The sequence below is a fragment of the Brienomyrus brachyistius genome, chromosome 7 (assembly GCF_023856365.1).
Source record: "Brienomyrus brachyistius isolate T26 chromosome 7, BBRACH_0.4, whole genome shotgun sequence".
Lineage (NCBI taxonomy): Eukaryota > Metazoa > Chordata > Actinopteri > Osteoglossiformes > Mormyridae > Brienomyrus > Brienomyrus brachyistius.
This window is the reverse complement of record NC_064539.1, coordinates 1863343-1886006: the sequence shown is the minus strand read 5'-3', so window position 1 is coordinate 1886006 and position 22664 is coordinate 1863343. Positions and strand designations below refer to the sequence as shown.

Here is a 22664-nt window from a genome sequence, read left to right as displayed (position 1 = left end):
CCTGTGTCTCCCATTCACCAACGCAGAGGCTGTTTCTCTTATTGCAAGCCTTTGCCTGGCCTTAAGAAGCCTCTCTCTACCCCCATTCCCACCCCAGCACCATCCCAAACACGTCGAGCGATTAGGGCAAAATGCCGCTGCCAAGGAATATTGGTGACAGACGACAGGGTGACGTTTTTAATGAGAGCCAGCGGAGGGAGATGATCTGCAACATCTCCATACAAATTAGGCCTCGCGAGCACTTCCAATTTGGAACGAGAAGCTACGATCCATCCTTTGTTCAGCTCTTAAATGGTTTCATCCCGCCAAGCGTGTCTGCAGTTGTTTTCCATAAACGATCCCTATGATGCAGATACGGCAATTAAAATGTCCGTCCCAGCCGTATGGAAAAAACTTTGTCATTTAAATTATTGGGGCAAAACACACACACACACACACATTGGCAAGGTTAAACCAGCAGTGCATTACGTAGGCAATTCATTTTCATCATGCATTTCGACCTTTTGACTTTGACCATAACACTCAGAGCTATAATGATCACTGCAACTAGACGACTAGGCTGGTGAAATAAACCGTGCTCACAATAAGACAATTATTTCTCGTCGTCTGTGAACAGCTGGGACAAATTAGTGGTCAACGGAAAGCCCTGCAAACCATGAGACCCTGAAGGCGATTCAGAGTCACAGATTCGCCCCCAAACGTCGCATCTCTGGTTGGTGGGAGGAAACTTTAAGCCACAGGAAGAGAAAGAGAACATGCGAACTCCATACACGCAGGGCCAGGGCCAAACTTTATAACCACAAGCCTGAAAACACACTAAACCCTGAACCACCACATGGCTGCGTTTACTATCTGACATGTGACGTTACTAATTACAGACCGATTATAAAAGCAAACTGTGATTCTGTAAAGAATCCTGACCACCTGTAACGGCCAAGCTGCTATTCGGGGCTGGATTCTGAGGATGCCTGGTGTGGATGTTTGCTAAGGCCCCCTAGAAATACACTCTTAGACCTGGAGTGATTCTTTCTCAAATATAATGACACATCGAAAGGCAACGGCCCATTTCGTGTCTGCTGTTTGGTTTCCATGGCACCAAGGGAGGACAGGACCATTCTGAGGATGACACATCGCCGAACACAGGGTGTCTGCGGTTTGGGTAAAATTTTATTCCCAATGTGTCACTGTATGTAGCCAGGCACCCTGTCCCCCTACCCCACAACGGTGGGGGTTTGATACGTCATGTAGGACTTCGGTAATAAAGCTGTGATACATCCTGAGCACAGGACAGACTCTCTGAGAAATAAAAATGGGGGAAAAAAGCTTAAAACTACTTAATTAATTTATCCAGGATGGTGCGGAGGCTCAGAGGCGAGCACAGCCACCTCACACCTCCGGTGCTGAGGTTTTGGATGCTGACTCCACTCTGCATTTGTGGTCATGTATGTATTACATTGCAGGGACCAAATGTCCCAATAGTGTAATAAAAACCTATTTTGGGCTTGTGGGGACATTTTATGTCCCCCCCCAAGGGAAAACCAAATTTTACAAAAATCTGAATGCAATCGAAAAACTAAATGCAGAGTCTTGTATTCTCTTTGGTTACTTATGGTTAAGGTTAGGCAGGGTAGGGGTTAATTAAGGTTGTTATAGCTGGGATTAGGGTCATGGCCTGTGTGTGTGTGTGTGTGTGTGTGGTAGGAGTTTGCATGTTCTTCCCATGTCCCGTGGATTTCCTGTGGACACACGCTATCTGGTGTCCCCGAATCGTTGTTACTCGTACACTTATTTAGCAGATGCTTTTATATAAGTGACACGCAATAACTGACAGTCCCAGAAGCAATTAGAGGTTAAGGGTCATGTTCTAGGGCCCAAGGGTAAGATCACTCTGCTAACCCTGGGATCTGAAACAGCAACCTTCCGATCCCAAGCACAGCTCCCTAACCTGCTGAGCCCAAGAGTCGCCCCAGTGTGTGTGAATGGACGTGTGTGTGCTCTGTGATAGACTGGCATCCCATCCAGGGTGTACCCTTGCCTTGTGCCCTATGTTGGTGTATCTAAATTATTCGGACAGGCTCTGGACCACCCTTACTACCCCTGATCAGGATAAATGGTTGGATAAATAAGTAAATGGATGAATAAATCTACCGGAGCGACGATGCGCTAATCCTAGAGCCTGAGTGTTGCTCAGGAGTATAAACAAGGGACAGGCCCCTGAATGGCTACATCAGGCCAAGCATTAATGAGGGCTGATGGCCCATAAAGCATGGCTATTCTGCCCCATTTAGACGTAGTGCGAGTAACAACAATGCTGCCATAATGCCCATTAAAGTCATCTTTGTGGGCCAGCCTACCAGAAACACAAATTGATGACCCGATCTCATTGTGTGCCCTAATCCCTCCTGCGAGAGTGGGTGCTGGGAAAGGGGCTCCATGTTCCCATAATGCATTGTGGCCGCCAGCCATTGCCGATCATTCCAGGTCACTTCTGCAGTGCCTATGTGGCACTGCCAGGCTCCTGCGAATGACATTTAAGGACAGTTCTACAAAAACCAGACCCCTTTTTATGGCATTAATTTAAAAGTAGCTGCTGCTAACTGACTAAATTACAAGCAAGGTGACGGAATATAGATTAATGGCGTAGCTTTGCAGTTAAATAGGAATGTGGTCTGTCTTTCTTTTGGATCTGGTATTATACTGCAATATAATAATAGTTCAGAGCCACCCCCCCATTCATTTTTTTTATTTAGCAGACACTTTCATCCAAAGTGACGTACAATTGAAAAAGCAGGGTCAGACAGTCCCTGGAGTGACTGGGGTGTAAGGGCCTCGCCCAGGGGCCCAACGGTGACATCACTCTGCTGACACTGAGATACAAATCAGCCATCTTCCGATTACAGGCACAGCATCCTAACCCACTGAGCTACACAAACTAAAACTACAGAAGGGATGCAGGCTTGAACCCAGGTCCATCAGCACAACAACAATGATAATAATCAATGGAGGTTTGGCCCATTCACCCCAAAAATTCCCTGCTATTTGTCTCCCAACAGGGTGATTTCAAAGGGCCCCGTTCCTGCTGAGGGTCATGCCGCCACCATCACAGCTGACTCACCCCTTTCTCGATGCTGCCCGTCTGGCACAGGGTTCCCTCAGCTGCGGGGATGCTGTTGGTGACACAGCGGTTACTCTTGCTGAGGCACCAGAGCTCTCTACACACTTCCTAGGAAAGAAGGCGAAAGTGAGTTGGTCAGAAGATATGATGAGGAGGAACCTGGCATTGCTCAGCGCAAATGGGCTGGGATCATGGGCACGTCTCCATGTTGATGAAAGATTACCTCATCGCTTCGTCACAGCGTCCTTGAGAACAAGTACTCTACCTCAATTGCCTAAATAGCAATAAAATAAACACTGGCGGGTTTTGCTGCGCACATTAATTCAGGAAAGGGATTAAGCAGAATTCTTATGCAGATCTTAAAGGGGCTTAGTGCTGCTATCTCTGCCAATCTTTGCATGGAAGGAGCTGCTTCCCTGGGCCTGCATATTCCAGCTTATCCAACACCAACACGGATAACCGCTCAACACCACTGATTACCATCTGAGGCATCAGCACTGGGGAATCAAAACAACCTGAAGTCCTTGTTTAGTCATACTGAATCATATGATTGTGGAGCAAAGAGCTGTAATTAGATTTTAAAGGTGGCTATGCATAGATTTTGGCTGATTGTAGCCAGGGGGAGGATGGCATTTGGCTTGATCAGTGTAATCAGGTCTGGTACTTGCAGCAGGGACTTAACTGGCATCTTTGACCAGTGCTGATCAACCCCCTAGTTTGCGGGACGGGGGCACCAACAATGAGGTTTGCCTATGGTGTCAAATCCAGTGTCTTCACAGCAAAGTACTGGATATAGAGAGGAGGTGATGACAAGCTGGGGGTGTGTGTGGGGGATGGTGAATAGCCACTGAGGAGACAGTAAGAGAAGGAGACCCCCCCCCGTGCTGCTGGGCCCAGTAGGATTAAATAAAGTGGTTAACTGGGGAGGCGATCCAGCCTCCCAGCACAGCTGTTTCCAATAAGACCTCCAGGATACCAGTGAAACAACAGGGCCAGGCTGGGTCGAGCCGCGAGGAGCACAGACAGGGTAGCAGCACTGATGAATGTGCGTGATGGATGGGGGCTGTGGCAGATTCCTTCCTGAGGCCCCCCGTAGCTTGAGCTGTTCTTCTGAGGAACCCCAAAAGAACACTGATTCTGCCCATCAGCCCATCTGCCTTCTGTTCTGAACCTTAATGGAACTTCGAGTCTGCCCATTGGCCTGTCTGCTTTCTGTTCTACTAAGGAATCCTAACGGAACCTTGACTCTGCCCATCGGCCCATCTGCTTTCTGTTCTGCTGAGAAACCCTAATGGAACTAACTCTATCCATCAGCTTGTCTGCTTTCTGTTCTGCCAAGGAACCCTAACAGAACACTGCTTCTGCCCATCGGCCTGTCAGCCTTTTGTTCTGCCGAGGAACCCTAATGGAACTCTAACTCCGTCTATTGGCCCATTTGTTTTCTGTTCTGCCAAGGAACCCTAACAGAATGCTGACCCAGCCCATCAGCCCATCTGCTTACTGATCTGCCAAGGAACCCTAATGGAATGCTCACTCTGCCTATCAGCCTGTCTGCTTACTGTTCCACCAAGAAACCCTAATGGAACGCTGATCCTGTCCATCAGCCTGTCTGCTTTGTGTTCTGCTGAGGAACCCTAATATAATGCTCATTCTGTCCCATTGGCTTGACTGCTTTCTGTTCTGTTGTTTTTTTCTGCTGCTGCAGTTAGGATGTGTTTACATGCCCAGTTTTGCCTTCAACAAAACATAGTGCCGTTTATTTACAGGTCTCGCAGGCTGCAGTGGTCTGAGATTTGCCTTAATGAATGTTCTGTGACGTTGTTCTTCTTCACTGATGCTACTATTAGGAGTGTTTTTCATTCTATGTATGATCGAGGAATGATGAAGAATTCTGATTCTGACACCAGAACACCAGGTGATGTTTAGTGTCAAGCCTCCTATGTTGCCTGCTGTTTACATTCCCAAGTTATTTTACATTCATCTTTGATTAATTTTTTCTGGCTACAATATGGCCAACCCAACCCATCTTTCTTACCACAAACTGACCCACTTCTACACTTCCAAAACATAGTCAGACATATATCATATATTGTTAGAACCCATGTCCCTCTGCAATCCACCAGTAAATGTTCTTCAAATGCTTTTCAATGACAGGCTTCAAAGGGTCAAAGCAGGTGTCATAATTTCTTACAATGGCTGGTATAAACTGTCGTGATCTGTTATGACATTCTGTTTAGGTGAATGTTTACGGAGGTGTCACATCGAGTACCGCAAGCAAAGATTTGGCCGCTTTGCTTTATACAGTCTCATGGCTCAGTTCATGCAAGATGTCTTGCACTTCATTAGATATTCTCTGGAAGAGAAGACATCTTCAGGAATGCAGGAGGGCCTCAGAGAGGCCCTGGCATTCTAACTTGGCCTGGGATGCTAAACGGCACACATCACTAACGTTATGGAAAGTTCTGGAACGTGAGAGAGTGACCTAAAGTTTATGCCTCAAGTCATAGTTTTGAGGACTTGTCCCTCCCACTCAGCGATGTCATTACAATAGTATCCAGCTCTGCAAATGAAAGATCATTTTCAGTGTTTGGCTCAGTTCTGTTCAGACCAACAAGGAAACCAACATGACGAAATGGCCATGAAGACAGGGCACCGTGGAGATCGCTCTTCTCTGCAGTGCAGCACCCCTCAGCCTATACTTTCTGTCTAGACCTACTGCTTTAACAGCCACAAAAAAGTCACAGGGTGGGGGTATTTTTAAGTAATACTGTCATTTCATCGTCTCCACATAAATTATGTCACAGGCATACAATTTACTCCTCTTGTCACAACAGGATGTTCAGAAATGATGCAAGACTGCTGTTTTATTATTTAGATTCTCCCAGTTTCGAGGACAAACAAAACATCAAAACAGCTGTATGACTGAATGGTCTGCTAACATCTACAGGTTGGAATTGAATAGTCTGAAGCGTCACAATCCACCAATGTGGAACCATACATCCCCAATTTTTAAGGACTGAACTGCTTTAATCATTGTTGGGTTTAATGTCATGGTCAATTTCACAGTAACGTGGCAGTCACATTAAAAAAGGAACTGGTCTATGTCTGGATCATTACGAATACATTGGAGATATCCCTTTAAATCAAGTCACATCTGAAACTACCAATAGAATTCCATTTTTGTGCACATTGCAGGCCAAAACATTTGCTAAAATGTAACACAATATGCCACAGTGTTCATCACTGCCTGCGGCTTTACTCAAGCTCTCCAGCTTTTGTGGTTTTTCTCATTGTCTGTTTGTTTACCTTGGGTTATTCAGGGGGAAAAAACCAACACATAGCATGAAAGCAGAAACTCAACTGGTAGAGACCAAAATTCTTCGGTATCTAAATTGACTCATACAAAGCATGTTTCAAGTACTAATAAAACATTCAGCTATTACTGGGACAAAGCAGACTGGGTTTGATCAACAGGCAAGATCAACCTGCCTGATTTTCTTACTTACAAGAACATAATTAATATTCAAAGACTAGTAACTTGGGAAAAAATGTCTTCATGTGACATTTAATTGACCTTATTATGAGAGGTTATTGATCTTATTATTAACCTGGAAACCTGGATGCTCAGTATGGCTTGAAATGGGTTTTCTTTTTTTCATAAAGAGCTCAATGTTCCCTTTATCTTTCTCACTCTTGATTTACTTTAATAAGAGCAGGTTGGATTCCACTTGTTGCTATAGAGTAGGACAGTTGATATGATGTCTGCAGGAGCCTGTCTGACTAGAAGGATAATCCAAATCCCACAGCCAACATCCCTCCGGGTAGTGACTAAAGATATATTTCATCTTGAAGATTGCTATTTTTAAGATCCTTTACGTGAACTTTACTGAAAGGTTCTTAGGATCTATTGTTATCTAAATGTTTCATTCTGCTAATTTCTGATCCGAAAGTTCCTGAAATTCTGTGATGGTGTTTTACTTCATCGCAGAGCTGCCCATCAGACCAACGGAAGCTGCTGGGATTCAGGCTTCTTACCCCATATTTGCACTGGCGGGAGGAGGCACCATACTGGAAACGACACTGCTCGTCCGCGTCGTACACCTGCCCCGGGGCCACTGTGGGGTATAGGAAGTCTCGTTTCAGAGGTTCATTGTCCAGACACGTCCCCCGACCCGAGCTGTCAAAAAAACAAACCCTACAATAGAATAGTTTCTCTTGGCACAGCACGATTGCCCATCACTCACACAGAAGCGGCCCACCAGATCCCACCCACAAAACATTTTAACGTAGGACTTAAACGTACATTGTTTACCTTCATAGTGTGATGGCAAGACAGGGAGGGGATTTCTCAGCCATGGACATCTTAGGATGCCCATGGCTTAGGCTAGGGTGACCAGATAATCCACGTCAGGAAGGACACTTCGGGCTACTTCAAGTTTTACAAACTTCTTTAAAACTGAAAGGCCCCTGTGCTTTGGCTAAATAGCTTAGTTGTTCTTGTGCTTTGATTGGTTTGTTTTCTTGATTGAAAGACTCATCCAGCATATTAACATTAGTCATACGTGCATGATTATTGGAGACTAACCAATCAGCACATAGCAAAAATTCTGTGAAATTCAGGTACTTTTCATTGAAATGATTTTTACAAATGCTCTCCTACCTCGAAGTGTCCTCCCTGACATGGGTCACCCTACTTAAGTTCAGTTATCAAAAATGACAAAACTATTACTAATTATGTTTATTTACAAGTTTAAGATTTATCTGTGTAAAGCAGGGGTGGTCAATCTTACCCAGAAAGGGCTGCTGTGTGTGCAGGTTTTCACAGCGACTCCCCAATTACATTACTAATTAGAGAACTGATTGGCTGAAGAGTCCTCACACCTGGGTGTGAACAGCTGACCTAAAGGTTATTCCAAAAACCCGCATACACACCGGCCCTTTGCGGATAAGATTGGCCACCCCTGGCGTAAAGCATAAATAATGTACGTTTAAAACCGCTGCAAAATCATGATAAAATCACGCAGTAGAAGCTACCAGGTAGCATCAAAGAAGACAATCCTGATGACTCTGATTGCAACATGACACAGGAAGTGAAAAGTCACATAGGAAGTGAAAAGTAGCACTGAGCAAGCAACCTTGCCTCATTTGGATTTAAAGTTACCATAACTAACCAGTTTAAGACACTCAGTCTGCCAGAAAAATGCAATGCTTTCCTTTGTGCACTACATATATATTATAAAAACACAAAAAACAAACAAACAAATAAATAAAACAAACTCAAGTAAGGAATAAGGAATACAGACAACACTAAAAACATTCAAATAACCCATATAAATAACCCTGAAAGAGAAGTTGAAAGAGCTATGCGCTTCCATAGAACATCCAGATGTGCATAGTACCATATGTGTATGGTACCGAACATCAGAAATATTTGTATTACCTTGAGGAGACCGAGAGCAGGAGAAGCTTGGCCTGTTGGCCATTGGTCAAGCCCGAGAGCTTTGTTTAGTCTGTTTGTCATACAGAAATACGCACACTGACAAAAAAAGTTTGCATTTGAAGCTTTTTTGGTGCCATATGAAGGGCCTATATAAAACTGAGCATGAGGTCATGAGTGTCATACCCGGCTCGTACGATCCTCGTGTGTGCCATGCCCTCCTGATTATCCACGTGTGCTTCCCTGATCGTATCCAGCTGTGTCTAGTTATTTTGATCAGTCCTGTCTATTTAAGTCCAAGTCTTGCATGTGTCCCTTCTCCATCATTGATGTTAGTAGATGTCTGTGCTCCTGTTCTTTCCTGCCTGTCCCGCTCCTTTTAATAAACCCCTAGTTTACCCCGAATTCCGCCTGTCTGCCTGCTTCCTGCCTGCTCACCTGCCCATTCGCCTCACCCGTTTTCATGGATCGTGACAGAATGACGGACCTAACCAAAGAGGTAGAGCGGCAGACCGAGAGCGACCATCTCGGTCTGCTGCAAGAGGCATATTATTGGCTCACCCAGCCCGACGTTAAGGAGGACCCCGTCGCGCTGGGCCTGGCCTCCCAAAGCTGCGATCTCCTGCTGGCTATGTCCCCATCGGGGGACAGGAACGGCCTGAGAGAAGTGCATGCCCACCTCTATCAGCTGGTTCAAAGGATGACTGTGAAGAGGTTGGGAATGGACGCACCATGCGTCGTGGAAGTTGTTCCCCAGCCGTCCGTCCCAGCGAACGTGGAGCAGCCCCCTGCGACCTCCGTGACGACCAAAAGAAGGAAGAGAAGGAAGAAGCAAGCGATCGGCCCCGCGATCGTTCTGGGAGCTTGCTCACTCACCCCCGCTTCTTTCCCAACCGGGGAACGGGAGGACTCCCTGGCCGACCTGGACGTCACTACCGCAGCTAAGCTGCACGCGCAGGCAGCTTCTCCCTTCCGGGGAGAGCACCCAGCCGCCGCGGAGCTGCCGCCGCCCCTCGAGCGGTATTGCGGGCCAAGCGGCTGGCCAATAGGGGAGCCAGTGCAGTGCGGGACGCGATCCCGCGTGTGCCCCGGCTTCTTAAGGGGGCCACGCCCGTCTTGCTCGCACGGGAACTGCCAGTCCCGCCACCGGCAGCTCCAGCGCAGCCCGAGCCGCCACCTCCTCTGCCCGCGGCTCCAGCGCAGCCCGAGCCACCGCCTCCTCTGCCCGCGGCTCCAGCGCAGCCCGAGCCGCCGCCTCCTCTGCCCGCGGCTCCAGCGCAGCCCAAGCCGCCGCCTCCTCTGCCCGCGGCTCCAGCGCAGCCCAAGCCGCCGCCTCCTCTGCCCGCGGCTCCAGCGCAGCCCAAGCCGCCGCCTCCTCTGCCCGCGGCTCCAGCGCATCCCGAGCAGCCGCCTCCGCTGCCACCCGCGTATCCCGAGCAGCCGCCTCCGCTGCCACCCGCGCATCCCGAGCAGCCGCCTCCGCTGCCACCCGCGCATCCCGAGCAGCCGCCTCCGCTGCCACCCGCGCATCCCGAGCAGCCGCCTCCGCTGCCACCTGCGCATCCTGAGCAGCTGCCTCCGTTGCCACCTGCGCATCCCAAGCAGGCGCTCCCTGCGCATCCCAAGCAGGCGCTGCCTGCAGCTCCCGCACCCACACCCGAGGTGCTCCCTCCGCCTCTAGTGACTGTGCCCCCTGTGGCTCCCGTTCCTGGCCCCACTCCGGTCCCTTCTACCCCTGTGACTGCTTTGCCCTTGCCCCGGCGAGCTCAACCCTGGCCAAGGGCCCTAATGTCTGTGTCCCGTAAGGGGAGAGGACACAGACACAGGGCCGGGGTCCCGCCCGCCTTGCCCCCTGGCTCACCCTTCCTCACCTGCGCTGGGGTTTGGTCAGCGCCTGTGGGTCCTAGCCCTCCGGGTCGGCTGTCGCCTGTGGGTCCCCCTCCACAGCCTCGTCGCCCTGCCTCGCTCCCTCCTCCAGCGTTTCGCCGGCTCCTAAGTCGCCTGCTGGTCCCCCAACTCCAGCGCGACAGAGGACGTCGCCGCCTATTGCGGCTCCCTCCCTCTCCTTGCCCTCGCCTAGGTCCCCTCCAGCTCCTTCGTCCCCTTCCCTGGGTCTCCCTCCACCTCCCTCCTCTGTCCCTCCGTCGGTCCCTTGCCCTGCCTCCTCTGCTGCTCCGAGGTCCCCTCCTGCTCCGGCCTCCCGGCCGCCTGCAGCCCCTCCGGCTGCCATCCGTCGCTCGCTAGGGCTCCCTCGGGCTCCCCTTAGTTCGCCCTCCTTTTCTCCCTACTCCCCTGCCTGTCTTCCTCCTCTGTTTGCTCCTCCTCCCATCTTTGTCCCTCCTTCGTTTGCTCCTCGTCCCTTTGTTCCGCCCGTCTCTGCTCCTCGTCCCCCGGTGTTCCCTCCAGTCACTCCTGGTCCTTTTGTCCCGCCTGTTCCCTCTGTCTCCCTTTCTAGTCTGTCTATCCGCGTTCCCTGTCCTGTGTCAGGTCCTGTCCCATTTCCTGTCTTTGTGCCAGGTCTATCTGTCCGTCCTGTTCCTCGTCCCTCGTTGACGGTTTTTTTTCTTGTTTTCCAGGTCCTGGTTCCCCAGTCTCGTCCCGTCCGTCGCCTGCCTGTTCACCTCACCCGTTTTCACGGATCGTGACATAGAGTGGCTGGCGTGGACGTCTGCCTATTCGCAGCACAGAAGCTGGTCTTTCTTTCCGCTCAATACTTTTTTAATGCTGCATGTCACAATCGCTGGGAAGAGCATATTCAACTCCAGTATCATTACCCTAATTGAATAATAAGCAGTTATGCTGGACAGTTCCACATGACAAAAAGTAAACATTATAATACCGACCATATTTTTCTAAACATTAATTTAGACAACTAGGCACAAAATTAATAATTACTTTCTATTCAAATTTGGAATAAATATGCAAGACATATGACATGCTGCATATGTTCAGCAGAGTAAAATATAGTGAATAACAGGGATTATGTTTAATTACATTTTTTTTTTAAATCTCCAAATATGACTTTAAGTTCACAAAATATGACATGCTGTCCTGCCCTTTCAGCACACATCCTGACTGATATATGGAGGAGATTAGCGGTGCGACAGTTGTTTACAGGGAGAAATACAAAAGGACGCCCTTCTGAAGGACTTGATTCATGTGCGCCCTTGAGTCGTCGATGGCGATTACAAGCCAGGCTACCAATGGAGCACACACATTTGAGATGGAAGGATCCTATTTTTATGCAGAGTGGCTCCGAGGATTAGCTGAGACAAGGATCCTTGGCCCCTCACCAGAATATCGGAAGTCCCAGCTAATTTAAAGCTAAATCAAAACCATAATAAAGGAGAGAACACTTGAGCTTTTGGCTGGGGGTGGCAGGGGGGGTGCGGGATATTGAATGCGGTATTCAATTTCATGTGCTCCGTTTTCCTTTTACTCTCTCAGTCGTTCGCTGGGATAATCCTCTTTTACTCATCTTTTCAGAAGGACCCTGCACCAAAGAAAAAGACTGAGGCCCTTTTCCCCCTGAAACGACTCCACTGCTTGTTCATTTGGAGAAAAAAAAAAACGGAAGGATGAAATAGCTGTGTGCACTAAGGTGCCGGATACCTGAAGGCTGAGCCGACCCGGTTCGAGGACACCGTGATCAGAACCAGAATACATCCCATATATAATGCAGGATGAGAAGTCCATATGTGGACCGGTATTTAAAAATGGGAACCATAAATGACTTTAATGGCAATGACATAAGGGCAGAAAAGAGACTGCTAACTGCAAACTATGCTCGCATTCATCTTCTGTCAACCCCCCCACCCCAGAGCTCCCTAAATGGGGAACCACATTATGAACGGGGGCCAAACACACAGCCAAGACTCGACGGGCGGAAACACGATGAATACCCGAAAAAAATCAGACTGGGATGGAGAGAGAGCGAGAGAGAGGGAGGACAGGCATCCTCAAAGACACCCCTCAGCTGAGAAGAACGGCAATTAGACAACAACGGAGGAGACCCATTTCAAAAGCAACTGAAAGGGGCCATGCATTAATTAGACACGACCGAAACAGTACTGACTGAAACAGTACAGCCTATAAATCAAGATTTTGACCATTGATGGTCATTCACCCACTAGGGGAAGATGCACAACATACATGCACTTTAACTTTCTTTTAAGTTTCCTGCGGTGCCGTGAAGAGAAAGCAGATTACACTGAGCGATCAGGCTGCAATAAAAGCGGCAGCGAAAGGCGCCTCACAAGCAAGGCCTTGTGCTCCAGTGGGAAGCCGTGGTGCTTTAATCTCCACTGCTGGCATCAGCGTTTTATTCTCGCTGAAGCTTTTCACTGGTAAAAACACCTCTGACAGCCATAACGAGTCATATTGCTATTCAAGGAAGGAGCAGACGGGGCCTGTCCAGCGCTATTTTGCAGATGGTAATATGGTTCCCACAGCTAGGACTCCTTTACTCTGTTAAAGCCGCAATTGTCCAGGCCAGACCTGTGCCGATTCACAAACCCCTGAAGCCAAAGGTGTGTGTGTGGGGGGGAGGGGTTGTAAATATATAAGATAGAGTGAAATAAAGGCGAGTCAAAAGGAGCAAGTTTAGGAAGAAATAATTGTCTCCAACACGTTGACAAAAAGGCGTGTTCTGGACCCGTTAAAGGGGACCTGCTTCCACATCTTTTTAGAAGTATTATTAACCTGTTCTGAAGTTCTGAAAGCAAAGTAATTGGCTCCCACCTCTTAATGCTGTTTGAACCAGCCAGCAAACATAGCATATATAATTGGTGTTTTGTCGTTAACTTAATCATCCAGTAGCAACCATTTTTTCACCATGTGATTTGAATCAAACAGGACAGTTCCCAAATGCCATTATTTATGTTTGTGCCCATAACGGAGGCTATGCTAATCAGTCTTTCCATTATTATTCAACTGCATTTTTTCCCAGCCCAAATCGGGCTTTAAATCACAGTCACAAAACTCTGCTGCTTTCATTAACTCCGGGTGATCTGAATCCCTTGTTAATGGACTAATGCTGAACAGAAATGTAATCGAGTCAGTGCAGGGAAAACCTGAGAGATGAAAAAGGTCATAAATTACCCTAGTTATTTAGTGGTTAACCAATCGCCGCTGGTTTCACTGTAAAAATTATTGTAATCCTGCTGGTCATGCATCGAACAGTCAGAATATTGCGTTGAATCCAGATCGTGCTCTGGATTACTACAATTATGCACACATTCCAAACTGTTTTATTGTTAAATAATGAAATCAGGAACTGTTTAGACTGTGCTGATAAACTGCCAAGAGGCAATAGCTTTTGTTTGTAAGTCTTACCTAACAATCCATATGCTGTATTTACTCTGTGGTTTGTTATTATCTGTGACGTCTCGTCGATGCAAAGGTACATCCGATAAATTAATGAACATGAAACAAGTGAAGCCAAAATTTAGACGTTATGTCATCTTTCAGAAGATGCTTTCTTTCTAATGAATTTAGTGAACTGAACATTCAAGTTAAATATCTTTGGTATAAAAACTGGACAAAGTACAATATTTCGGCCTGCAATTGTTATTCATCAACAGTGACACCTTCAAACCAGGGGTGAAACAGAGCTTGGTCACCTTTCACCAATAATACGAATAATGTTCAACTTCAAGAATCACTCAGCGATCTATATGATCTGAAGGGACAGCTACAGAGAGTCAGACAAGATGATTGCTATGTCCGTTTCTCGATTGTTTTGGGATGTTACAGGGAGTGTTACACAATATTCCATACCAATCTGGGACGGGAGCTAAGCTCGGCGAGGTGGCTGTGGCGTGACATTGGGGCATCTGGAATTCACTGACCATCTTAAAGGACGCCAGACATCGAGAGTGAAAGCTGCGCACTAGTAGCACTTACTACCATGAATTTAATTTCCGCAACAGCTTGTTTATAACTGAACTCAGTAAATGCCCAAGAAACTTTCAGTGATTCGTTACCAAGGTAAATTCTCATAATACCGGTCTTTCTGACAGCAGGCAGATAACTGTTGGCCAAACATCTACACAATATTTAACTGAATATCACATAAATAAATGTACAGTGAAAAAACACACGTCAGGTGCAGCACTGAGTATTTCATAGGACATGGAGATCAAGAAAAGGATTACTACGTGAAAATATCAATGCGTTGACCTGCAGGCATGCTGATGAAAACTGCAATTCACTAAATAACTCCTTTGTACCTGTGTAATAACAATAATAGTCTAATTATAACAGACAACCCACTAAAACAGCAGGGCTCTGAGTCAAGCTGACAGTATGCTGAAAACGTTTCCTCTTTTTTCTCTGCACAAATGTGAAAAGTATCTTTTCTGGACATGAGCTGACATAAAATAAGGCCAGGAATTTTCAATGCGTAGTGCCGGACTGCTCCTCATGTCTAACTTTAGACTGAAAAATATCACATTCTTATGTTATGGCACGTACAACACAATTCGGTAATTTACTGTTTCTTTTTTTCTTTTTTTTTCTTTTTCATTTTAATGTGAAGCGAGAGACAGGAACAGTGACAGGCAGGGTTTCCTATCAGGATGGACCCCGTCGTTTGCCCATTGGTTCCACAGATTATGCGCGAATCCTGATTGGATAAGCAGCTTGTAAAAGACAGACAAAAAAAATAGCTTGATCGGCAGATAAGTGGATATGGAGGCAACTTTGAAAATACAGCATGTCTGTCCCGGAATTCCACTTACTCCAGGAAGCTGGTTATGTAATCCTTGCTGCAGGCCGACCAGGAGAAAGGGTTGGTATTGGCTGTAATGTGTGCAGCCATCAGCTTGGCGGTCTCATGGCCTTTGGTCCCGCATGAGTTCCCGATGCCATCGTGGTTCATGCCAAAGCTGAAGGGGGAGGGAGAGGGAAAAAGGCAAAGGGCACCTGAGTCTCCACAGGCTTTAAGGACCGAGCAAAAGCCAGTAGAGTTTCAGGCCCGTCACGTCCACTCTCTACAAGCTCAGGCAGCTCCGGCTCACTGGGACATGGAGTTACCCTTGGTGGAGGAGCATATCTCACATGCTTGGATTGTAAAAGGGAGGAGGGGGCTGTTTTTTTTGGTTGTGAAACAGCTGTGCTGAGGGGGAAAGGGTCAAAGGTGAGAAGCTGTCTGGATCTCCAGGGGGAATGAGAAAGTTCTAATCACCATCCTGAAGCCCTGCCTGTCATTCACTAATTACGGGTTGAGACGGAACACATCAGAAGTGACAGATGTGTGCGAATGAGGCCCGGCTTCTCTGTAAATCAGGACTTCAGAAGAGGAGAAAGAGCTCTAGGAGCCCGATCGATACAGTAGCCATCTTGTCCGTGTGTCGGGCCCATGGAGCACCTTAAGTTAACGAACCTGCTGACGCAGTCAGGAACACTTCCACTGCTCGAAAAAGCAGAAAGAACAATTCCATCTGTATCTCTTCCTCCTTCTGTCTGAATATCATGGTAGAAAACGAACCCACAATAGCAGGCACTTGAAGCTTACTTTTACATAAATTCCAAAGGCACAAATTAGTTTTAATGTATATAACAAACCAGTCCGCATGATCACTGTCCCTCTGTATTTTTCTAAGGCTCACATTTATGACATTTCACTCTACTTGGGCAATAAATCAAGGGAGCCAAAACTTTGGTTGAGTATTATTATTATTATTACTCTTTTTTTCAGCTCCTCTAAAGAGCCAAGAGTATTTTTATAACTGCCCAGCAACAGAAGTAGGCACCAAGTATAATGAAGTCGCCTTTATGATAAAAATACATTTTCAAAAAAGGAAGTTGCCATCTCGGTGAACTCAGCAATTATTCTGGTCTGTTTTCAGGTAGTTAAACAGAGAGCATTTACATGCTATTGTCCAGAAGCTTCCATGAATAGTTTTAAAATATCACCACTTAAACAAACCTTATTAGTATAGACAAAGTTAGAAACATATACATATATTCCTGACATGCTAGATTAACTAGGTAGTAATGTTAATGTCACTCTGACCAGGCTGTGCCTGGTCACTTTCTCGGGGCATCATCTGCAGGCTCATTGCTACTCTGTACCGGATCAGACTAGAAGGAGCTAGAATATGCAAATATGCATGGATAACACTAACGTCAAATAAGTTAACAGTATTCTTCTGCATATCCTATGTGTGAGTGGACTTTTCTCCCGGGTTACAGTCGCCCCGGCGACTCACTTGTGCCCAATCTCATGGGCGATGGTGAACGCGGAGCCCAGGCCGATGTCCTCGTTGATGCTGCAGCTCCTTTCTGGCTCACACATTCCAGCCACCGACGCCAAGCCTGAGTGAACAGGAACACGGCGGATGAGGATGAGGTGTACCCCCCTGCCCCACCCCCAATACCACCAAGCTGAAGTCTCACCCATAAACCCCCGAAGTACTGATGGAGATGCTGGGAAAATGTCAACACCAGGGGGAGTTTTACATCGCCTTAACATTAATATTTTTTGAACTACAGATAGGGCTGAAAAATGTCTAGACAAGGGGTTAGATTTATATTAGGTCTGGTAACCAGGGACCACCTACTACTGTAAGCCAGGTCTGGGAATTAAATACACATTTTCTGAGAAAAAAAAAAAAAAAGTTTTACATATATATATATATGTAAAATGTGTACATGTGTACATGCATGCTTATGCCTGCTTGGCTGTTTAAAGAAACACCTGAATTTAGTTTTCATTGTTTAAAAAATGTTTCCAGAAAAAAAATCATTAATACCATTATAAGCTCGCTGGAAGCTGAGCTGGGCTGTTTGGATGGACACAGACTCTTGCTGGGGTAAGCCATTGCTGGGGTAAGCTGTTACCATTTACTTTACTTCTATATTTCACCCTTCCCAAAACAGGCAACCCTCCATACACGACAGACTTCAAGTGACCAACCACACTGTTGTTAGAAGAGGCGTTTTCTCCCCTGTGTTAAAAAGCCGCACTGGGTGTCTTAAGTATTCCGGTAAACTGGAGTAAATATTTCAGCTGTTGTGTTTTCCTGAAGCCACTGAGCACAAGCTTCCGCAGACAGCTCAGGGATGACAGGCAAGTAGCTACAGTTTTGTGGGGTCTGCCTGCTTGATAGACAGACTAGTCCTGATTAGACATTGGAGAACCAGACAAGGACCATAAACAGATAAGCAGGAGATCAGTGGTGAGGATCTCACAACGGGCTGTTCTGAGGAAGCCGGCTGGAGGGGAAGGAAGCTAGGGAGAGTAAGTATGTAAGGGAGGACGGGGGGGGGATGCTTTAAGGTGTTGAACCCTGGAAAAGGAGAGGCTCTCCAAAGAATCCAGGTGTCTCCAGTCATGTTTCTCCAAACCTTGTCATGGCAACCGTGGAATGGAGATCCGTTCTCACAGGCTTGACCTACAGGTAACTGGGTGGGGTTCCCACTACGGCTATTCGCTAACTGAGGAATGCAACGTGCTGTGATGTTCCCCGACGTTCCCTGCTGGCCCCAAATCAAAGCAATCCATCTTCCTGTGAACAACTGCGATTTATGTGTAGGGCAGATGCAATAAGGCCCATTTAAAAGGGGGCGATGATGGAAAACAGCGACTTCGCAAGGTTTTTAAAAGCCGGAAAACAATGCGAGAGCATGTTTCCAGGGTGACGTGCGATTCTGGTGGTACCGTGAACTCTGGTGGTACCGTGGGCTCTGGTGGTACCGTGGGCTCTTGGTGGGGAAATGGCAGTATGGTCGCATCTTACGCAAATCTATTTATGAGGTGAAGACGCTAACAAGGGCCACAGTGAGCCGTAGCATGGCACACAGACATTGGCAATAAAAAGAGACAGCAAACCCGCGCAGAGCGAGGCTTAGCGGGGCTACTTCAGGAAGCTGGTGTGAGCACCTTCTCGCCAGCAGGGGGCTCTGCTCTGTCAGGAGAACAAGAGCAGGTTCGTCAATGGGGCCCCAGCGCCAGGGAAGCCAGGCCACCTGGAAAAAAGGCGGCAGCCCCCCCCCCCACTCCCACCCCCAACTAACCCTTAAGGGTCAGAATCGTTGTTGTTTTTATCACAGGGGTCATGGTTTTTTTCTCCGATTACCCCCTGACCCCAAAAGGCCGAAGTGCTGACACCGGGAGGGTGATCCCGCCCAGTATGTGGGGTTAAGGTGGGGAGGAGCCAGGAGGCGTGGACGGGGGAGGAAGAAGAGCAGATGCTGAGGCAATTACAGTGGCCTGGGGAATGTGATGAATGCGGTCAGTCTGTCAATCCAGCAGCCCTGCAGTCACCAGATTGCCTCTAAGATATATGCCATGGCCTGGAGCACCTCTCCCCAGATGAGCAGGGACCTGGATGTGGCCTGCAGCCCATATCTTTCCTTCTCTCACCTTCTCGCATTTTCCCTACCCCTTCCCCCCCACACACACACACACACGGACGTGTTAATGCCCCCCCCCCCCCCCAAAAGCCTGGTGTTTCTGAGGCAGGGGGTGGGGAACTGGCATGTCTGGGACCTAGCGGTGCCAGGTGAGGCCCTGTTGCCCCAAAAGGAGGCAGAAAGAGCCCCCAACCCCCCACTAGTACAGGAAGGTATCAGCTGTGAGCTGTTTATCTGCAGGTGGATAAATATCAGCCGTAACCGGAGAAAGAGGCGCTGAGTGGGGGCAGTCAGCAGCGGCCTGCGGCCCGAGCAGATCTCAGAGCTTACAAGAGAATTCCATTCGCTTCACCACCATCACCCAGGCTCCCGTATCGACCAGGAGATGCGCCTAAAACAGAGAGTCTGACAGATCATGCTCCTGAGAATGTTGTGCTCGCCTTGTCCAGACTCACTCCTTATTAGTTTGCATTGGGAAAAGTGGTGGACATTTAAAATATGGAAGAAAAAAAATCATAAGCCTCTTTCTGAGTTTCATCATCAAAAAGCTCAAATGAGCTTCACGATGTAACTGATATGTTCAGTATGGTTTTGTATTCCGATCCAAGCACATAAACACTCATTAAATGTCACTTCATTGCAAATTGCACACTATTTATGGGTATTTACGATTATTGTTTAAAGTTTAATGTTTTGTTTCCTGTTTCAGAGTCTTGAAGCTTGGCAGCCAAACATTTCACTGCACATTATACTGAATATAACGGTTTATGTGACAAATAAAACTCTGATTAGCTGATAAATAAATGCAAGTTAAACAGAAGTTAAAGAATCTGAGGTCACTCACCCAGCGTTCCACACGGTTTGTTCTTATACGTGCAGATATCGTACCTACAAGGAGAAAAGACGTCTCTGTAAGAACATATAACATCACTAAGAAGCTTTCAGATTATTAAAGTGAAGTGAAACTCCCATGTGCTGCTGTATCCAGGTACTGCTACAAGTTTGTCGTGTAAATGGCAAACAATGAACTGCCTGATGGTTCACTCCCCAGACAATACAAGTCATTTAAACACATGTCAAGAAAATGGAAGAGGAGCTTTTGAGAGAAAAGGGAGGGGAAAAAACTACATACCAGTTTCTGTAGAACTGGCCTAGAGACAGGGATAAAAGCAGGAGAGAAACTCAAGAAGAGGTCTGACTGCGTGCCAGAGTTAAGGAGGAGTAAGCCTAGGCTAGCCAGCAGAGCTGTGGAGGTGCTAGCCAAGGCTAGCCGGCAGAGCCGGGGCGGCGTTAGCCAAGGCTAGCTGGTAGAGCTGTGGAGGTGCTAGCCAAGGGTAGCCGGCAGGGCCGAGGCGATGCTTTAGCCAAGCCTAGCCGGCAGTTTTGGGGTGGCATGTTAGCCAAGGCTTCCCGGCAGAGCCGGGGTGACGCATTAGCCAAGGCTCGAGGAGGAGTTAGCCAAGGCTAGCGAGCAGAGCTGGGCAGGTGCTAGCCAAGGCTAGTCAGCAGAGCCATGGAGGTGTTAGCCAAGGCAAGCCTGCAGAGCTGAGGCAGCGTTAGCCAAGGCTAGCCGGCAGAGCTGGGCTGGAACAATAATCATGGCTAGCCAGTAGAGCAGGGGAGGTGCTAGCCACAGCTAAACAGCAGAGCCGAGGAGGTGGTAGCCAAGGCTAGCCAGCAGAGTTGGGGCAGCGTTAGCCGAGGCTAGCCAGCAGAGTCGAGATGGCGTTAGCCAATGCTTGCTAGCAGATACCGCTACAGGTGCCTCACTTTAACAAGCCTATCTGGCGCAACCTGCCAACATGAGGCCCGATTCACTTTACGGGGCTAAAGGCCGGGGCATGGAGCACAGGGTGATTAATCAAAATTCCCCCGTAGGAATTTACAGTGACTGTACGCGGTAGAATCATATGCCAAGCTCAGTTTTAATTTTTATTCACCCATAAAGGCGGATTGGAAGCAGATCCACCAGGAATACGTCTGAGGAGCCGCGTGGTCCTCGCCGGAGAACTGTAATGTATTTTTAATCGTGGACCTCGACAGGCCGGCATAAACGAGCGCGCCTTTGGAGAGCTGTGTCCCATCTGCGTTTTTACGCTCTCTCTCATTCACGTTACTTCTTCAGCTAGGAAAGGGGGTAAAAAAAGTCCATGAATTGAAGCATTACGCAGCACATTCCGAGACTCGGATTTTTTCACAGGACAGCCAGATTTAAAATTTGTATTTTTTTAATACTTGGACCCGTCGCTCAACTGCATTTAAGAAAAAAGAGATGGACTTGGAGAGAGAGAAAGCAAAGAGGGGGGAAAGAGGAATGAAGATTCATAGCCCACACGAGAACCATCCCACATAAAAGAGCAGCGCTCTGGGTCGGCAGAGGAAAGGCCAAATCGACACTTGTGTCAGCGTGCACTGCGCCGTGAGATGATGCAGGGCGCTTACGTGCGTCACCGGCATTGAGACATCATTAATATCAGGATTGGGCGCCTGTCCAAGGTAACCTTATTTCTGGCTCTGAGGCTTTCGTTAGATGCCGGAGGGGGTTCGGAATGCCCCAGACCAGCGGAGGTGTCCTGAAGGGGCAGGACAGGAAGCCAGCAGCCGCTGGGAGTGCCCCACTAGCCTGGCAACACGCATGGTTATTCCCCGTGCCGTGAAGGGACTCTGCGGCCGTCAAAAGCTCTCTATCAGCAGGTGCTGGGAAGCTTTACTATCTTTTCAGTCCAAAACAAGACTTTCGACATCCCTTTGAAGAAAAATAGGACCCCCTGACAGTGTCCCAGGTTAATAGAGGAGCTGAACCAGTCTGTGTTTTGCATTATCGGTCCTATTAAGAAACCAAAATTGATCTTTGTTATCGGTATTATTATTATTGCTTTTCCTACCTGTGGAAAAATAATTTATTGTCGCAGAATAGGTTGCGTGGCTGCCATAAATATTTCTATAAGTGAAGCAGCACTCCAGGATAGGGGGTTCAAATGTTTGTGTGGGCTTCGTCCAGATACTCTGGTTTCTTCCCAGAGACATAATGTTTTCGGTGGACTGGTTTCGCTATATTGCTGTAGACCGTATGTGCCCCGCACCCCGTGCTTCCTGGGATGGGATCCAGGCTCAGTGTGACCCTGTGCTGGGTAAGCAGTTATGGAAAATAGATGGATGCATTTTTACAGCTTTTAGGTTTTGTCCATTTAATCCCCATCAGTTCTAAAGCAGTCTAATAGTCTATACAGAATATTACGGAGATATGCCCAATCCATATCAGGTGTGAGGTCAGCCTACTGCACATGGTAACATAAGTAGATGCAAATACAGAAAAAGAAAGAAAAGGCTTTGAAGAACATACAATATGAGCAGCTCCTAGCTCTGACTTATGGAGACTTTTCTGCTGCTCCCTGTATATGTAATCAATCAATCAGTGGAGAGATACTGAGGGTTTGTGTGCTTTAAAAATGCATCATCTATATCCCCTAAAAATGGGTAATGAAATCATCTCCAGGCTTTTAACTTAGGGAAAAAAACCAAGGACAGAGAAAATTACATCTAAGAACCTGGCTGAGGTCCAGAAGTGAGACACAGGGTCTGATATCTAACTGGGCTCGTCGTCCGAGATCCTGTTATTTTTATCTACTTATTTCATTTTCAGACTTGGGCTTTGCAGTTTGCTCCTGCTCTGTGAGTTTGGAGATTGCATGTTCTCCTATGGGGTCCTCCTGCAGTCCAAAAAGTAGAAAGAATGACCTGGAGCTCTTGGGA

At 47.5% G+C, this 22664-nt stretch overlaps 1 protein-coding gene across 4 annotated transcripts in view; it reads right to left on the bottom strand.

The window, feature by feature from the left end:
• Positions 1 to 22664, bottom strand: part of adamts6 (ADAM metallopeptidase with thrombospondin type 1 motif, 6) — a 62990-nt gene that overhangs the window by 29724 nt on the left and 10602 nt on the right. For 3 of the 4 annotated variants that reach the window (XM_049019484.1, XM_049019483.1, XM_049019486.1), the window contains 5 exons: positions 19756 to 19799; positions 16766 to 16871; positions 15293 to 15439; positions 7151 to 7292; positions 3116 to 3223 (listed from right to left, as the gene is read on the bottom strand). In XM_049019484.1, the coding sequence (XP_048875441.1) occupies positions 3116 to 3223; positions 7151 to 7292; positions 15293 to 15439; positions 16766 to 16871; positions 19756 to 19799 (547 nt within the window). The remainder of the gene's footprint in view (positions 1 to 3115; positions 3224 to 7150; positions 7293 to 15292; positions 15440 to 16765; positions 16872 to 19755; positions 19800 to 22664) is intronic. The other variant, XM_049019485.1, reaches the window with a different exon arrangement.